Genomic DNA, 20,331 nt, shown 5'->3' with positions numbered 1-20,331 from the left:
TACTGCTCTAGCTCAAGCCCCGTCACCTCTCCTGCCCCGTCACCTCTCCTGCCCATCACCTCACCTGCCCATCACCTCACCTGCCCGTCACATCACCTGCCTGTCATGTCACCTGCCCGTCACTTCTTGTGCCCGGTCACCTCTCCTGCCCTATTGCCTCTCCTTCCACGTCTCCTCTCCTGCCCTGTCGCCTCCCCTGCCCCATCACTACTCCTGCCCCATCACTGCTCCTGCCCCATCACTGCTCCTGCCCTTCATCATCCCCATAAGGTCACCAATCATAGACTTCAGAACATTGGAATATTTTCTTAAATCACTAACAGACTCCTAAATACTGGGGTCAAACGCCGGGGCTGTCATTGCTTGAGTTGGAAAAGATTTGTCTGCACAGATGGCGTCATTATCAATGGGGCTTTGCAGGGGGGCGAATCTGTTAGTACATGCAATTATTAAATCTGCCAAATCATGTGCACATGGGTCAGGAGGTGGTGTAAATACTGCTTCCAAATATGAGCTTACTCGTTTGGTTATGGGTGCAAAACCACTCTTGCCCTTGGGTTTCTCAAACATCTTTGGAATGGTGTGTGTTACACCGGGGCCTGTATGGGGAGGACAACTGTCAACAGAACTAGAAGTGGCGTGAAAACGGCCCCGGTGCACCTCCGGGCCGAGATTGCCGGGAAACAGTCTGGTAGGCATTAATGAACGTTGCTTCAGCAGGTAAACACTGTGAATATCACTGCCACAAAACCCAACTAATAGCAGCTTTAAATTGGCATGTAAATTTGCTGGCAGCGTCGTCACAAATGAGGTGTGATCACTAGCTTACATCAGCCACTGGGCCATCAGAGTAGCCGTTTTCGCACTATGCTACACTGATGGCCCTTTCAGTCTCACTTTGCAGGCCCATTAGACCCAGCGGGGAAGGGGAGGAGGCCGGGCGCAGTGCAGAGGCCTTCTGAATATTCACGTTGCACCACTCATGCGTGAAAAAGAAAAAAAGGTGTACTTTAAAGTATGGCAATTTTACAGTCCCCGGTACGCTCTTTCAAAACTAAGAAGTAGGGGAACGGACTAACATAATTTTAAGAAGTAAGGGCACGCCGTGCCCTTCCGTCCCCGCCCACTTCTAACGCTGGTGTCTGGTGGAAACTCCATTCAAAGGAGGGCCCACTTTCTGGGAGCAGAGACCAAGCAAACATCAAGAGAGCCTCAGGTAACTGATGCCAAGTCTGTGCAGTAACGATACTTGAGAGCCCCCCCCCCCCTGCAAGTTCTTTGGAGGGGCCCCCTCCAGACTCAAACAGGAGCTCTGTGGCCAGGACACTGTGCTGAGGGTGCCCCCTGGAGTTTGGGGGCCCCGGGGCCTTTGTTACGCCACTGGGTCTGTGTTGTGCACAAAATCCTGTTTTTTCATTGCATTGCGGTACCTGGAGTTCATAAGGCCAGTGCAATGATTTTACCACCAAGTCACATTTTGCCCACAGTCCTACACAAACAGGAAACACTTGTTGATTGTAGGTGAAATAAGTGCATCAACTGTCCTCCGTCGGTTGCCTATGAGGCTGCATAGTTTTTTCTTGTCCCTCAACTCTGCCTGCTAGCTCTTAAACATGGCTGCCAAGGTTTCAGATTGCCATGTGTGACATTTTCATAATTTCAGTGTAATTATGAGTGACATTTCAACAACTATGAGTGACACTTTCTCATGAGCAAAATCAAGCAATTTAGGCGATTGTAATTTGCCACGTCCCTCAAGTCTCCATAAACACTCTCTCACATGCTTTTGTTTTGTTTTATAGAGCTAGTCATACCAGTGTATGGTGGCAGAGCATTTTGCATCACACAGAGACAAAGAATCACACGTGTGTAATCAGTGTATAGGAAATGTTAAGCAAGAGGTGTAGGAAATAACTCATAGGTCATTCATACTGGGTGCAGTTAAGAGTGCTTGATCTGGAGAAGCACAAAATCAGAATTTAAAATCTACCTCCGTGGGTGGGGGTTGTCTTTAGTAATGAGAATTGATTTCTACCCAATGTAACTATTTTTGCAACAATAGGATAATGAAGGACTGGGAGAGAAATCTACTTTTTAACCTATACCTTGCAGTTCCCACACAGTCCTTTGATGACAGTTAATAGTTCACTGTTCTATATCAGGATATTAATTTATAAATTGCAACTAATAAAAGGATCTGTTCGACAAAAGCAGTAACCCACTGAACAATTTACAACATATGCACTTCTGTGATCTGCATGGTGCACGTGCTTTGCAGCAGGCATATTAACTCTCTGTGCTACTTTATGAGTACAAACTTCCACTAGACAAAACTCGATCATGGATCCCTTGCAGGTCTATTCATCACCAGAGTTTTCTTGAGATTTTTATTGTTGTCTGAAACTTTCTGAAGGCAAGGAACCTGCCTGGATGCAATTGGTATGTGGCAGGCACATCGGCTGGCGTGGCATATTGGGTGACATGAAGTTAGTGTCCCTCACCAAGGCCATTAAATGTGCAAAAGGTGGGTGCATTACCACCGATCCGCGAGAAGGCCTGAGTGGCCTGAGCGGATGAGTCTGCAATGCCTTAGTTGAAATTCCGGTTAAGTCAAATGGAACATTCAGGTGAGCACGCAACAGCTGTGGACAATGGTCATGTGGCTCAAACCTGCTGCCATCTTTACCAAACATTGCTCCACCTACGTAATTTGGACTGGGGACCAGGGTTGTTTAAAATACATGACCCTGTGCGCTGTATCAGCATTTATTGCTGCGGCGAACCCCTTTGGGTCTGTACCCCAATAAGTCCGACTGCATCTTGAGCTTTCAGCTCAACGCTGATTCCCCTGCTACTGATCCGCTCCACTCCCTTCCATCTTGTCAAAGAATGCCCAACTGGCTGATGGGCCATCTTTCTACCAACTCTAGTACCTCCCATTGGCCTATGCTTACAGCGGGCCAAACCCCTGCCCTCTTGGTGTGCATCTAAAGGCGGAGAAGCTAAGTAAGGGTGACTTTTACTGTTGGGCCTCACAGCTTGGATTCCTTCCTTCTCCCTTTCATTGACCTGCTGCTCTTTACACACACTTCAAATCTTAAAGGCATTCCTACGATCAATGCACCATCCGTCTGCCAGCGCCCATCCTCTCCTGGCCCCATGAGCCAAGTGCCCCTCTCTGCTATCCCTGCTCTTTAGTGTCCATCTGAAGGTGCTTCCCTATTACATCAAACTACATTCTTATCATAGGATTACTTGAACAGAAGTCACTGACTCACTTACTTTGTGTGGCGAGTGGAGGGTTAATTCGGTATGGGCCGCCTCGTGGATGCAATGACTCCTGCGGCAATCGCCAGCCGCCCGGGCGTAATTCAAACTGACTCTCAATCTCAGCAGTGGAGGAGGGTTCCAGCGGCCGCAGTGGTATATGTGGTTGGGTCGGCTATGGGCGGTCGCGGGGATCTGCATTCTCATTTCAATAAAATTTAGAGCGGAGCAGCTCTGCCATTACCACTGCAGCCTCCCTCCCACAACAAACACTTGCTCACAACGTTGCTCTCACTGATGTTATCAATCAGTAATGTTGCATGGGTAATACTATTGTTACATTGTAGCTCTGCAGCTAGAGCTGCAGAGCAGCTCAGTCAGCCCCAAAGCCTGCTGGGAGAGCGTGCATGGTGCACTGCTAAATTCAACTTTAATTTCACTCTGCATTGATTATTGGTGCGTAATCAGCAGCTCTATGGCTTCACAGCCTAGGAGACACTATGCCATTTATGTATGACTTTCCATTTCAGTGCGGTAATGCGGACCACCACACTGAAATGCATTAGTCTAACATATGATGCGGGGAACTTGGCACGGCTGCTTAAAGCAGCAGTGCGGTAGAATAACTAGGTTATATAAATGACCCGGGCTCATGCTCACACCAGCTTGGGTTTATCCAGCACCAAAATATGCTATAGAATATTATTGCTCATAAATGTTGAAATAAACCAATTGACAGACTAATTTTATTGAAAATATGGGACAATTGTGCTTGCTCCATGCTTGTTTTGAGGGAGACACAAATTATGAAAACGACTTATGCGATGTTCACACAAAATAGGGTTTACAGCTCAGGCCACAGATTTATTGATTGCAGTTCAGTTTTGGGTTTTAGAAGTCTGTATCTGAATATTCAAACCTCTAAAACATTGACCATACTTTTATCTTATGGCATTCAACGCCATGCCTGACTCGGAGCAGAAAAAATCAAGTACATTTGTTAAAGCTCCTTCCAAGGGGACCCCCTTGGATTAGTCTAGAAAAATCACATTAAGGAATACTATTTAACGTATTGGGGAAACCCCAGAAGGGCCACAGCAGGATCGCATTCAGACAATACAATCATGTTATGAAAAGTGATACATGTTCTATGAAAGTAAGAACTAGAGCAAAGAGCTGCAATTTCTTCTTTGATACCCTCTTGGGTGTTCGGCTTCTTTATTCAAGGCTATACCATGGAGCACGTTCCTTGTCAGACATAAACTCATAGAGGTGTCTATTTATAAAACTGCATGCACAACTAGAAAGCAAACACAAATACAGACAGAGGTAGTTGGGCATCGTGGCTGGAAAATAATGTCCTCACATATTGGCAGAAGCTATGTCCTACTCTGGGAATGGTGCCTGTGTGAGACAACCATAAGCGTTCCACATGAGCAACCCGGCACATCACAGGAAACACATAGGTTATTCCATTACTAAATTCTTTAGGATACTGGTCCTAATGACGGTTTTCCTCAGAGATTTCCTAATCTCATGTTTTCTATCTTATACCTCTTATATATCTTTACTAAAGGAACTCCGCGATGAGTCTCATACCACTTTTTTTCTATAATGGAAGCCCAACCTTTTCTTGCTTTTTACCTAGTGGTTTCCTAGTCCTGCACTATGCCCCCATTGGAATCCTCTAAGAATCGTATAAAAATCACTAGGAAGAGAATACTACAGGATGATTTGTCATTATGTGCCGGGAGATACTATTATTTCATGGAGAATTTTGCTGGTATCTCTTGTCCCACAGCTATGTCATCATAAGATGGTACGCTATCCGTTAATATACAACACAAATCTTCATTCACTGAACAGTGCGTCATCAAAAAGTGTAAAAAATGTCACTTCCTTCATCATCCCTCCGTGAACATGATATGGTATTTTGATCTGAGCAATGCATCTTCATCCTGCTCCAGGTGAACTTGTTCCATCAAAGAGTAGAGTACAGAATGTAATTTAGTATGGAAACATCGATATCATCATCTCATGATAGCTTGAATAAATATAGTTCAGGAAACATGATGCAGGTGGAAACTGAGCCAGTGAGCAGACAGGCATTCTGCTTTACAGATAAGATATATAAAATGAATCTCTTCAGGTGAAAAATCCTCAGTCTTTTTTTGCAAGGATCTCGACATTTACCTTAAGATGCAAGTTTTTCAAAGGCTCAAAATGACCCCCCCACCCCCTTTCACCTAATCCGCCTCAACGCTCAGTTGTACTGAAGATAGTAAGAATGAGGATTTAAGGCATGTGGTGGTGGGTATCTGACGATGTGTGATGAGGTCTAGAAATGCTGGAATAGTTCAACTTTTCTGCATTTTTTGCCTGATATTAGAGTGTGCTTTTGTCAAAGCAGCATATAGTGGATAATGGTTACAACATTGTGCAGAAAGCACATGGACGTTATATTGTTGGAATGAATCAGTGGCAAGTAAGAGAAGATATTCTTTTTGTAGCGGACTGGCAAATAATGGTTTGTATGAGCTGAAAGGACAAAGATTAGCAGAGTTTATTTGCTTCTAGTCTATAAGAGAATAATGAAAACTACACTGGAAAAAAGTGGACGCGGGTAGAGAAGACACGGGCTGGAAGATGAACGTAGATAACAACCATTGACCAACATATGCTAGTAGTGCAACATTGAAGCTTCTCTGATATTGTTGCCCTACAAACATAACAATTCAGTAAATGTCTAACCCTCCATTTTCTATTTGGAACATTTGTGGACTTTGCATTTGATCAATAATAAATGGTTTCACAAGGATCCAGTTATTGCCATATCCGTTTTTGGGAACTGAACTGTTGTGTAGAAACCTCCAGTGTATTGTAGCTGCACCCATCAACTGGTTATTGATGGCTAATTATCTCTCCTTTTTTCAGTCGATGTGTTTAACTGGTGAAATGTCTCCTGCTTTGTCCTGCGAATAGATCTAGGCCCTTATTACGAGTTGATCGGATTTAGGTGTGGGGATATCAGGGTCCCTGACTCGCCAGTTACAGCCTGTTACAGCACGTATCTCCTCAAAGATCATTACAAGTTTTTGTGCTACAATTGGGAATAACTGTGCTGAACCGGAAATAATCTACATTTTAGCACAATTCCATTGACTATCTCTCTCTGAGTTGGTGGTAAATATCACTAGGGATGCTGGTGAGGGTCGGGCGGGTTGAGTTGGAGAGTGGGGAAAGCATCTGCGTTGAGTGGAGGCTGTGTCCTCGCCGCGGGGAGCATTGTCTGCTTCCTTCCATGGTGCTATAGGAGGCCAGGCTGTGCCATTCCCTCAGTCCCTACCTCTACATCTGCGGTTGTACCCGGTGTAGAACTGCACTCATTGGAAATGGGTCCAGTTTTTGTGGATACAGTAATTTCGTGTCCGGAAACACTTCACCACTCGCAGTTGCCTGGGGCTGCAGCATCGTCCAGGGGCATCTCTGGTTAAGGGCTATAAGATAATGTCCCAAAGACTGTAACCCTCAAGCAGATTCAGCCAAAGACTATTGCAACTGGTAACAGAGACCAGGGGTGGTTTCTCTTGAAACCCTGGCCTATGGTGACCCCCAGGAATGGTATTGTCCTATCACTCTTGAAAAGGTATCATTAATATTACAGCCTTCATGTTTCCTTCATATCGCGTCAGGAACAAGCTGAGTGATGATTAATGATAGGAATCCTTTCTTAAAAATGAATCATCTTTCTTTCCCTCGCCGCCACGCCACATGACTATATTCAGAAGTAACACACACACTCTCCAGACACACTTAATGAAAGAGACACTATTGGCAACATGCGTGGCCTTCACTGCTCCATAGTAACTCTTTTGCAGTATGTTACTAATGGAATAACAACAGGCATTTAATTTCTTTTTAATAGCAATCAAAAATATTTTTTTGTGGTTTGGGCACCATTGTCATTTTTAATTGGCGAAATGGATTTCTCTAGAGCTCTCTTATTGCTTTTTGAAGTTTTTAAAGGTTTTTCTCACAAAGATCGTACGGAGCTTGAACTCATGTATACTTTCTGTACCACTAAGGGGAAACTGATCTCTCAGACGGTCACATTTTACAACATTCTGAAGTCCAAATATGCAGGAAAATGACTGAAACGTTATCAATGACAACTATCTAATCTTCTAAACGTCTTTATATTTGATTTAATCTCATTTTATGAAGCAAATTTAGAAAAATCTGGTGTGTCCAGTCCCCTGGTCAGAATTTGCAAATGCGGCACAATCTGTCTGCATAATGTTTGTTGTGCACAGAATGCTGAAAACACACAGAGCATGAAGACTTTGCCCTGGCACCGAGCTACATGACCCAGCCTCAACTTCTTTTGCAGCTCTTTGCCCCCACCAAAAGCTAACCAAACCTTCGTTTACCAAGACTCAGCTCAAAAAAGCCTTCTGGCGGGATGTCTCTCCAACAACAACTGACCACATTATAGTATGGAAAAGGCCACTTTCATGAAACAGGTGCCCAGAACGACAATAACCCCCAACAACCTGGCTCTGTCATACATACTAATCATAAACATTGGCCTCACTATACATTTTATATATAAAATATACTATCCATAAACCCCCTCTCCCAAGGAACCCATCCAAAGCAACCAAAATCCAATCACACCCTCATCACACATGATATGATTTGAGTTTTGTAAAGTGCAGTGCAAACAAATACCCAGAGGTGTCTCAGCTCTAAGAAATAAATAAACATAGAGAACACAGTTAGGATTTAGTGAAAAGCCACGTTTTTAAAAGCTTGCGGAAGCTCCAGAGAGAGGGGGCTGATTTCGTTTCCAAAGGAAGCCTGTTCCAGTTTTGAGTTGTACAGGCCACAAAACTCTACATCCCCAAGAGGAGAGCTTGTAGGAGGTGCCACCAAATTCATAGCTGTACTGGACCTAAGGGTCCTGTTGGGAACGTACCTCCTGAGTTTTTCTCTTTAAGAAGGGTGGATCTTGACCCTCAAGTGCTTTATAGGTGATGCAGAGCCCTTTGAAGAGAATCCTTAGATGAACAGGGAGCCAATGAAGCCTCACCAAACCCTGTGCGGCTAACTGAAACCTCTGGATTTTCATCAGCAATTTTGCTGTGCTGTATTTTGTCAAATCAGCTTTTTTTCAGAAGAGCATTGGGTAAATTGGCATAAAGACCATTGCCATAGTCCACCCTGGAAATTACAAGCCAAAGGACCACTGTTTTCAGTAAATTAGGCAGCAGAAACTGTGCTGTTTTCCTAATCAAGTGTAGCACAAGAAAGATGTAGAAATTACCCTATTACTTTAATCTTTTGATGTAAGTTTATTGTCTGCACACCACCACGCTCACTATTGCACCTTTTTACAGGCCCCTCACACCCACACACCCGTTGGCACGGAATAGAAGATCTCCGCCAAAGTGCAGCTTTTCTAGCTGCCCGACGGGCATTGCACCGCCAGCCTGCCGTAGGAGCAGGGTACCGATGATGACGCTGGACGGTCATCGGCTGGGGCAACAGTTGTGGTCCTGCCGATAGCCTGTGTGAGGTATCCTTACATTCTGACAAGGGTCTACACCATGCACTTAACCCCCACTTTTTTAGTGAGTGAGAGAGAAGAAAGGCTGAGCTAAAATTCTTTAAGCTCCCCTTGGGGAACTCTGTACAACTCTATTGATAGCTGTTTCTCAGGACGAGTACATTGGACCCCACTCAAAAATCGTCCACCCCCATTCCCCCTTTTTTGATACCAGTAAGTTTATTGTCTACCAGGATTCCAAGCTGTTTCACATTTTTTACAGGAAACGGAAAAGAACCTAATTTGTCCGGCCGCTAAGAAGGATTCCAAAAGGAAGTGTTATTCCAAAATAGGATGACCTCCGTTTTTGAAGAGTTCAACCTAAGGCAATTCACTTCCATCCAGGCACCGACTTCTCGCATGCACACCGGGAATGATTTATTCATGTCAGGACCATTTCTGGAAAGAGACACGACAATTTGAGTGTGGCATGCATATGAAACAATCAAGAGATCTAATGTTTTCACCAGGCCACCAGTGGTGTTACATAATACCCCATATCCATCTGTTTTGCATCCACCGCTGTTGTCCTCTCATTCCATAAACTCCCCTTCCCCCAAAATTCAGCTGGGTCTGAACATTGATCAATGCATTCTTTTATATACCTTTTAAACTTGTGTAGGAATAGCCGTGCACCTGCTCATAAAGCAACAAAACACAAACTACTTCCTACTTCTTGTGCACCAACCTCATCAAAGACCACGTTTAGGGATGAGTGGGTGAGAAATGCTATTTCTGACCTGACCTGCTACAAATGGCACCTAACCCTGGTAACTGAAGCTCAAAAACCTAAGTAACACTGCCCCTTGGACCAATCACTGTGCCCTTCACCATCGGACCCTACCACCGCCCAAAAATTCCAGGAGGGTAGGGCCTTCTGCCCACCCTCCCAAAGCCATCATTATTCTAACTGGCTTACTTTCCACCAGAGGTTTCTTTAGTGGTTCATAGAGATGGTCAACAACAGACCAGCTCTTCTAAATGGGCCTATGTCTGGAATTCGTAGGACCGAACAATTGTCTTGGGGTGGCAGATTACTGCTTCAGCATCACTGCTCACTCACTACAGGAGTGGGTGAAAGGCATGGTTCAGCTTTTTAGATCTCATCTACTAAACAGGTTGTAAAACTATAATCAGCTTACAGGAGGCCAAGAGTCCGCCCATTGCTTCTCCTTGGTTGGCTGTATTGTCATTCCAGTTTGCTTACTTCTTATTCGTTACAATCTGTGGCCCTTAACTGGAGTATGGCTGAAGTACTTGTGTCCAGTGCTTAATTTGAGCTAGTGGTTTACGCTACTTGGCTACGGCACTTAATTGTCAGCACCGGAACTAGTGGTTATCCACCACATGGTGGCGCTGAGCACAACAACAGGGTTTAATAAGTCAATATACATTAACAAGAAGAACATCACCTTGCTCGCGCCATTATTATAGCTTTCAATGCCCTAGAATAGGTTGAATTGTCAAACTTGTAGGAGTGCTGTGGTTAGTAGTTAAATTGGTACAGCTATTGGCAATGGTGGTGCAGGCTGCAGTGGCCTCCTGAGAAGGGCCCTGGCACTTTTTTTTTAACAAATGAAGCACTGCATGTTGTGTCTTTACACTGTTTGCTTTTGGGGAGCTAACTTTTTCTTCATGTTTAAGCATTCCATGAGAATGCACAGGTTTTCAAGTTGTCTCTCTCATATGCTTCTCTCCCGCTGCTCTGTCATGTGTTTTTGTCCCATGGCCACACTAATATTACTCTTGCATGTGTGCCTCCGTGCTTCTCCATGTTGTTCTTTTTCCTCCGCGCTCTTCTGTTCCACGCCCGGATGTTGCTCTTGTTTGTTCTTGTGCTTTTGTTCCCTTGTAACGATCTTAGCTCCACCCCCGCAGTGGAGATATGCCCCATAAACAATGCTTGTAATGGTCCAATTCTGTCCTCTACTGAGTACTAGCACCTTTTTTTTTATTTGGAGATAGAGAGAGAGAGTCCCTTCACTTCTGAAGAAAAACGTAATACTTTTAACTGCTTCCATGCTCATGACGGAGCTGCTCTGTCATAAGCCTCGGATGAGCTGTGCTCATGACGGAGCGGTACCGTTATGGCCCGCTCGGCGCGCCTACGCCGCGCGAATTCCGCGCCTGCGCTGGACGTTCCATTGAGCGGGCGGGGCCATGACGGAACCGCTCCGTCATGAGCACAGCTCAAACGAGGCTCGTGACGGAGCGGCTCCGTCACGAGCATGCGAGCGCAGCTCAGCCCCCCCTCCCCCCTAGCACTGCGGCGGAATTGCTGCTGCAGCGAAGGGGTTAATTGGAGAGTACCAGCACTTCTCAGAAACAAGCAGGTACTTTGGTACAAAGTACCTGCACTTCTATTTTTCCATTTCCAGCACTGCCTGTAAACACAGATTGTGCATCCTCTGGCTAGGTGTGGTCAGAGGCTATGAAATAAATGGGCGAAGACCGCACGTGGTCTTTTGGGGCACATACCATCTATGCAGACATGCCAACCCTCCCGATTCAGGCGTGATACTACCGAGCCTAGCCTAGCCTCCCGCCTCCCGATTCCTGCAAGCAAAAACACGATTCCTCTGGGGTTTCAGCTGATGGGGCTCGGTATTGTGTAAAGTGTTAATTCTTCCAGCAAAGAGTGGCAATGCAGGGGCTCTCGAAGGGGTGAAAAACCAACAAAGCGTCATTAAACAAGGGAATGGTATTTTAAAGACCTGTGAATTACTGGGGCGGGGCAGCTGTGTGTGTGCAGGGTAAGCTGTTTCAGCACTGGCTGCCCAAGGGGGTGTGGGGTGGGATGCACTGCCAGCAACCTGCCAGGCCAGTGTACAACACTTGCATCACCCTCTCTCTGCCTGCCATTGCGCTCCATGCTTCTGAAAGGTAAGAAAAAAACGTGCATTTGCGTTTCAAATGTCCGATCCTACAGCAGCACAATTCCAAAGCGCATACATGACAGTAACCCGACTCAAGGCCCCATTCTCCCGATTTTTTTTTTAAATCTCCCACTTTGCTCTTCTCAAATGTTGGCATGTATGTCTATGGTGTATGTGTCCTGTTTATTGGCGCTGTGTGAGCCATGCGGCCTGACCGGGCTCTGCATGCCAACAGCAAGGGCCCGTCACTCCCCACCCTCCCCCTCCCCCCACACACAAAGTCTTGGCTCTCATTTCTTCATCTGCTTCTCTGCCCGCTCCACGTTGCTGTTCCCTGCCCTCCCCGACTTGCTACCCTGACCCACAGCTCTATCCACTTTTTTTTTTTAACATGCAGTGATGCGGCTGCTAGCCTGCGTTCCATTGTAGCTGCATGTGTGCAGGTTTAACTCTTTCACGAGTCAACAAAAAGACACGGCGTTCTTCTTTTATTCTTTTTCTTATTTTATCTTGTCTTCATGCAGTACGTATCTTCTTTGATGCAGTCCAGAATGATAAAAAGGCATTGGCAGAGCCAATGGGTCTCTACGGTGAGACCTCTTGGCTTTGTCAATGTATGCTCAGGTTTATTCCGATTTGGGGCACATTCATCGTTAAGCTCGTTAGAAGGCAACAAGCACGGGCTCCATGAGTCTGCATGAGGTAAATGAAAACTGTCCCCCACCCCTTCACCCCCCGCCGATAGCTTTGACCTCTTCCCTCCCCCACTGATAGGCCCGTGGCGCGAGCCTCCGTGACAGTTTCTTCACGGAGTTTAAACGGGACATTTTAACTAGGAATTCCTAGCTGTTATTGCTGAATGCGCCAAGTACAAGGCGTGCTGGGGTGCATGGGCGTCCGCAGGGGGGGGCAAGGAGGGGAGCTTGCCCCCCCCTCCCTGGAGCACCCCTCCTGCGCCTGCCCATGCTTTTACAGATGTCTTTTATCCATAATTCCGGGCCCTGCAGGGAGCAGAGCTGTTCCCTGCCAGAGGCCTAAACTCCCTGATGGGGCGCCTCACACTCCTCCTCGCAGCCCCTCCTGCCGATTGTCATTCTGTCTGTGGCTGATTATCACAAACAGAATGACAATGGCCGGTTTTGAGTTGCGCGCCTCAAGCACGAGTGGTTAGGTCTGGATACCAAGACCTCCTTTTAACACTGTGTAGCTTGAGAGCAAGAGGTCTTCTGAATTAAGTTCTGGGGGGAATCGATGCATTATGGCTCAGTAAGATGGTTGAGCTCAACCATACTATAAATCATTTAGAAGTTGACTTTGAATGCTATTTCTCATCCTTTTTCAGTAAGCTTTGAATAAGTTATTTGGTTAAGTGGACACCTGAGCTTTAGCATGATTGTACTGTCTACTGTCATGAATGGTATGATTACTTCCTAAGCTGACCCACCTGTTGCAGCAAATGCAAGGAGGAGGAGCAGGCCATGTAAAATGTGGCTTGTAAGTGGGGGAGACTTCAGAGTTAAATCCATTGCTCTTCGCTATTGACGAGGCTTGATCTAAATCTGTTCAGAGCAGCAGCAAAACACCCGTCGTCGACTCATGTTAGTTTCTTTTGATATAATGGCTGCCGTATCTGACTGGCGAATTAAAATGAGCCTAATCAGCATACAGTATTGTACTGTAGCATTTATATAGGGCACCCTTTTGAGGGGCCAAAGTACATTATAAAAAGCGTTTTGGTGTCACTCTTCTCTTCACTTTGGTTGCACTGCCTGGCAGTGTGATGGAGGATGCGGTGTGAAAGATGGGCATCGAAAATATTGTTGTAATCAGCTGTTAGTTATAATTTTCTATGCAAGTTCAGTGCAATGTCTTCTTGTTTCTGTTATGCTTTCAGTTACTGACTGCAGCCATTGGGCCAACCACGCTGTAAAGTTTTGAGCCTGGGATGAGACCAGGCAGTTGAAACAAGACAGGGGAAAGAGGTAGACGAAAGAAGCAGAGGTTTACTTAGATAGAGCTGCCTACTGGTACAGAGGTAGTACAGTTGTGAGGTGTTAGGGGACTAAACTAAATTGGTAGCCATATAACACCTGTTCCCTCCAGGTGGGCAGCGAATCCTATTTATAACATAGCGTGTATTTGTGAAGCGCACCTTCACCCAGAAGGGTATGTTGGCACTGAATAACAGATGTTTATTGTTATCCAACTCAATGATACTAATTTTATGGATCTCAGAAGGATGATATGCTGAGTGGACCCTCCGGGGTTTGAACCTGTGGCCATGAGGTCAAACTTAGGCCCCCACAGTGGACACATTAGTCAACTAAGCTACCAGACCCATATTATACTTGTATGGTTTTAGGAGGAAAGTGTTAGCACTTCCTGAGGCTCTCCCACCACAGGATACCTCGCGCAAAAGCTTGAATTTTTTTGTGCCACTCTCCTTTGTGTCATTTGTCTGTGAATCATGCGATTATTCATGTTGTGTATTCTTACTTGATGTAGATATTGGGTTTTTGACCTTCCTTCCACCCTTTTGTAAAGCGCTCTGATAACCTTTTGTAAAGCACTCTGATAACCTTTGGGTTCTTGTTAGCGCTATATAAAACTTTATAAATAAAAATTATACTTCCAAGTCAAAAATTGAGGTTGCAGCATTGCCCGGATTTCATATCCCATTAAAACATACACAGACTCATGTCAATAACATCTATCTACCAGTATGCACCCTGTCATGTCTGGCAGGACGTCCTGACCCTGTGTTTCACTGCCTCATATCCCTCTGTACCCCACTCCCCGTGCTCACTGCCTTATATCCCTCTGTACCACACACCTCGCGCTCAATGCCTTATATCCCTCTGTACCCCACACCTTGCACTCACTGCCTTATATCCCTCTGTACCACACACCTCGCGCTCAATGCCTTATATCCCTCTGTACCCCACACCTTGCACTCACTGCCTTATATCCCTCTGTACCCCACACCTTGCACTCACTGCCTTATATCCCTCTGTACCCCACACTTTGCACTCACTGCCTTATATCCCTCTGTACCCCACACCTTGCACTCACTGCCACTACATATCCCTCTGTACTGCACACCTTGCGCTCATTGCCTTATATCCCTCTGTATCCCACACCTCGCGCTCACTGCCACAAGATATCCCTCTGTACCCCATACCTCACGCTCACTCCCACAAGATATCCCTCTGTACCCCACACCTCGCACTCACTGCCAAAAGATATCCCTCTGTACCCCACACCTCGCGCTCACTACCACAACATATCCCTCTGTACCCAACTCCTTGCGCTCACTGCCATAACATATCCCTCTGTACCCCACACCTCATGCTCACTGCCACAAGATATCCCTCTGTACCCCACACCTCGCGCTTACTGCCACAAGATATCCATCTGTACTCCACACCTCACGCTCCCTGCCACAACATATCCCTCTGTACCCCACATCTTGCGCTCACTGCCACAAGATATCCCTCTGCACCCAACATCTCGCGCTCACTGCCACAACATGTCCCTCTGTACCCCACACCTTGCACTCACTGCCATAACATATCCCTCTGTTCCCCACACCTCACGCACTGCCACATATCCCTCTGTACCCCACACCTTGCGCTCACTGCCATATATCCCTCTGTACCCCATACCTCGTGCTCACTGCCTTATATCCCTCTGTACCTCACACCTCGCACTCACTGCCACATATCCCTCTGTACCCCACACCTCGCGCTCCCTGCCACATATCCCTCTGTGGGGAACAACCTTTACAACAAAGGTTTTACAACACAGTACTGTTACCACGCAACTTTTACAACGCAAGTCGTTACAGCGACTTGCGCTGGGGGGCACTCCAGGATAGTAAATAGTTTAATTTACTATCCATTTCCTTCCCTACTATCCACGGGGACTGGAGTTGTAATAGTAAATTAAAATATTTTCTATCCAGCGCCCCCCAACGCAAGTCGTTGTAACGACTTGCGTTGTAAAAGTTGCGTAGTAACGGCACGCGTTGTAAAAGTACACGTTGTAACTTCGTACATCCCCCTCTGTAGCCCACACCTCGCTCTCACTGCCAAATATTCCTCTGTACACCACACCTTGCGCTCAATGCCACATATCCCTCTGTATCCCACTCCTCACGCGCACTGCCTGATCGCTCACTTTACCCTGAAATTCATCTTCTACGTGTTCTCTCCCCTTCCATTCTTTCTACCTCTGTTCATCCCCTTACTTCTTTTAGTACCTTACTCTTTTCTCAATACCTCTACTTCTTTTCCTCTTCAGTAACAGCTCTCTGACTCATCTCTGCACTACCTTTATATCAACGCACCCCTCTACCTCACCTTTCTGCCTCAGTCTTTATTATTCCCTCTTCCTCAGCTGTCTCTACCTGTCTCTGACACTTCTCTCCCTCTCTACCTGGCCCTCTCTTGTTCTACGACTGCGTTATTCTCCCCTCTCCAGCTTTAATTTACCTATCTCTGCACCTGAATCTTTTTCTTCCACACCTCACTTCTTTGTCTACCCTTCACCCCTCGCAACCCTTCTGTTTGCCTCACTACGGTCTTTATCCAACCCACCTTTCAGTGCCTATTCCCATTTCGCCTCCCTCCCTCTAAGCGCTCTCCTAGCATGCATATGTTTCTCCCCTCACCACCATGCCTGCCTCTACCTCTCCTTACCTTTCTAACCAGCCTAACTTTCTACCTTCCTGTTATTCCTGGTAGGGAACCTTTCATTTCACGCCTTCGGTTGTATTTCCTACGCATTCAAATTGAGTAGGTCATTGCTGTGCTCCCAACCCGACATCGAGACCCAGTCCCCTAGCCTCTCAATATGCCTCAATATACCAACAAGCATTGCATTGCCAATAGGTCTCACCTTTGGGACTGCTGCATAACTAAATACTTGTAAGGTCCCAAAGGCGAGACCTGTTGGCTATGCCAATGCTTGTTTTTCTCAGCTTGGTCTGAGTATTACCCGATCCTGATTGTCTGCCATTTTAGCCCCGCCCCTATTGATTAACATTAGCCACGCCTCTTCATTTGCCAGGTTTGCCCCCCCCTGGAAAAATTTCTGCGGACGCCCATGCTGGGGTGTTGTTTTCGGGTCGAGACAGGCCGGTGTGAACTTGATGACCTCTCTCCAGACTAGCTCCGGACCGGTCTCGGTTCACTTGGTGGCAGAAATATGCAGAGTGCGCAAATGAATCTGACGTCCCCTGCGCGGCCGTCCCGCTCCCGTCAGGCCATGAACTCCAGGGGATAAAGACGCGCTACTTTATGAACAGGTTCTCCGCGTTGAGAAATACCAGAACAGATTCCACAGTCCATGAACTCCGAGATTTTCACAAACAAAAGCTACGTCGCAAAGGACCTTTCTCAAGAGAGGGATGTTTAGTAAGGTGGGACACAATTCTATAGGAGAAAAATTCAATAGAAGATTTTTATGTAAAAAATAACCTTATTACCTGATATATTTTCATAGAACCCGACTACATGGGTCGGAGACAACATATGATTTTGCCCAAAACGACATTCTTTGTTTGCAGGTACAAAAAGAAAAAAGAAAAAAAACGCTGTATATACAGTGGGAGCAACTCATGCATTTGCTCACCCGAAGGGACTGTGCTGCATCATTAGGACTTACACCTTCTTGGCCATGGTTGTCGAGAAGGTGCTGTCCTCCCAGCTACAGTAGTATGTTTATAGGTAGTGGATTGTTTGACACATTATAGTGTGGTCGCCTTTTCCACAATTAGTCCCCAGAATCAGGAAAAATGTGAATTTTCATCTGGTATTTTCGGGATGCAAAGTTATTCCCCATTCCGGAGACAATGAATACTCATTTCAGATTTAGGCGTGGGGATACCAGCCAGAATCGTCCCTAAATATGCCAGATCCGCAACATCCCATAAAGCCCGCCCACTCGTAATCTGGTCCTAAATGGTTTGCTATGGAAAAACATCCAACAAGTTACATTTAGATTTTGGAATTGGTTCAATCAATCATATTTAGTTCAATGCCCATATCTAGTGGAGACCATTTCAAATGGTCACCAGACTTTTTATCCATTGGGACTGCTTGATGCCGCCCTTCATGGTGCACTGCTCTAGTTTGCGTGATGCTGAGTGATCGACTCGTATACTGATGCCAGCACGTTGAGGAGTAGGCCTGGGTAAGAGTAGGTCAGTCAAGTGTCCTACAGCCTGGGGTATCTTTGAGGGCCACATTCTGTTTCTGTTTAAAGTACCACTGTGATTTATTAACCCGCACCCAAGCCTTCCCATGGAGCGCTAACTGGACGACACCAGGTCTTCTTCAGGTTACAGGAAGACCAAGCCTGTCAGGTTCATGGTTTCACAGTTATTTGTGCCTGAATGGCTGAGAATCAGATCAGGTACATCTAAGTAAGGTCAAACCTGGGAATTTGCAAGTTGAAAAAGATAAAATACATTTTGGAAATCATTTACTTTTGTTCTCCTCCAATTACTTTATATACTGTTGCATTATTGGGGTGACTTTTATAGGCACACCCAGTACTTGTCATCTGTCATTAAGAGTGGTTGCATAGGTTTCAGTTATGATTACTTGAGGAAATGCATTAATTCATGCAAGATCTACTGGCTTATAGCTTTTTGCAGTTCATTTTTTTCTTGTATTTCTGTTAGACAGAGCTCTGCTCTACGGAATATTCACCGGAATATTCAGGCACATCACTTTCAGTCGATGTGCCTTGAAAAAATCATAACATTCCCATTGCAGCATTTCTCGTGCACCAGTAGAAACCGCAGGGTAGCCTCTAGCACTGTTGAAGAGATGGCAGACCCAATAAAGGTGTTAATTCAAGCTTTTATTTCATTTGTAGGGCGACATGGGAGGCAAGAAGATTCTGCAGCGGAAGTGGACATCTTTCCTGAAAGCTAACCTGCTCTGCTTCATCCGCCACTATGAGGTGCTCAAGAGCGTGTACACCTTGAACACCGGGGCGTGGGACACCACCACCTTCTATGCTGCCTTCACACTGCAGTGGTAAGATGGCAGTGAACTGTCTTTGTGCATACAGGAGAATTATGCTTTACCACTGTGTCTGTGAGTAGAATGACTTCGAACATCAGCGTTCCATTGCGGGGCTCTCCTTGGGCGCACTTCTGTCCTTTAACCCCTTGCATGCTGATGACGGCCCCCAGCCGTCATGCACTACGGCGCTCGTGTGCTGATGACGGCTGGGGGCCATCATAAACCCGCCCACTCGCAATATTGCCGCACAGGCGCAGAATCGCGGCCGCATGGAAGGGGTTAATAATTGTTATGCTACAACTTGCAACACAAAGGAGGGTTTACTGCAGGCCATGTCCAAGAAGGAGTATGATTCTATTTAGTTTACTCTCCCCACAACATGCTGGTCTGCTGTGTATTATAGATGAGTTTGTGTTATTTGTAGTTCTCGGTGGGAGGCACGTTTCATTTAGTCAGTATTAAGACGGTACATTTCCTACAGCATGGAAGACACATTCGTCGCCACAACCTCGACAGGGAGCAGTAAATAGTGATGCGGACAGTGGAAGCTACCAGTGGGGAGCTAACAAGACAGTACGGCTATTCACTGAATGCGATTCAGGCGAACAGAACCGGAAGGGAACATGGAAGCAAATTTGCTTCAGAGTTGCCTATTTATGAAGAGCAGCCCGCAACCAAATAATTAAAAAAAACACAGAAGCAGGGCCGGCTTGGCTATTTACTCTCTTGTGCAGCCCCCAGGGGGCTGGGGACATTACAGGCCGGTTTTGAGGTCGACAGTCATTGCCTCTATCTTCGACTCCCTCAGATTTATGAGAACAGGCACAGAGTAGTCAAAAATGAGAGCATGCAAGCAGGGCTGGACTGGCCATAGGGCATTTCCTTGGGAGGCTGGAAGGTTTGGGCCGGTTTTGCAGCAGTGGGATCGGTTTTGTTACTGGTGGCCAGTTTTGCAGCGGTACTGCAATATTAGCTCCAAGTAACAAATCACAGAGATAACAATGGAAGCAGACGTTCATTAAAAAAAAAACAACATTGTATCCCTGTTCTGAAACAATTACCACACCAAGAAGTATCTATGCATCGACTCAGAAGTACTGATTTCTGATTACCTTACTGATTATGTTACTGCAGACTCGACACTGATTGAGTTTAGATCACAACTTGTTATCTTGACCCAATGGTACAGGAAAGGGATGAGTAAGTGTGCAAGGCCTGATCAAGTTGCTGCACATACATTTGTACCTCATGCTGATCGCAAGGCTACTGTCATGTGACCAGGGCCGGACTGGGAACCATAACAGGCCCTGGCAAAGAGCTTGGCCGGCCCCCCACCCCTTGGGGGGTCCGAAGGGGGGGGGATTGGGGTGCCACCGTACTCGTTGCCAGGGCTGGTTTTGTAACAGGGCCAAACGGCCCTGTAACAAAAACGGCCCCCAGGGGCCCAAAATCGGCCTCCACCCTTGCGGCCCACCGGGGGATTGCCCGGTGCCCGCAATGGCCAGTCCGGGCCTGCATGTGACGCGTGCACGAGGCCTGATCA

The 20,331-nt window shown here is 46.3% G+C and overlaps 1 protein-coding gene across 3 annotated transcripts in view; it reads left to right on the top strand.

The window, feature by feature from the left end:
- SEMA4G (semaphorin 4G) overlaps positions 1-20,331 on the top strand; it is a 698,845-nt gene that overhangs the window by 503,253 nt on the left and 175,261 nt on the right. For all 3 annotated transcript variants that reach the window (XM_086922681.1, XM_086922680.1, XM_086922682.1), the window contains exon 9: positions 18,637-18,800. In XM_086922681.1, coding sequence (XP_086778807.1) covers positions 18,637-18,800 — 164 coding nt within the window. The remainder of the gene's footprint in view (positions 1-18,636; positions 18,801-20,331) is intronic.

Source organism: Lissotriton vulgaris, chromosome 5, assembly GCF_964263255.1.
Source record: "Lissotriton vulgaris chromosome 5, aLisVul1.2, whole genome shotgun sequence".
Lineage (NCBI taxonomy): Eukaryota > Metazoa > Chordata > Amphibia > Caudata > Salamandridae > Lissotriton > Lissotriton vulgaris.
This window is presented reverse-complemented; position numbering and strand designations above follow the sequence as displayed.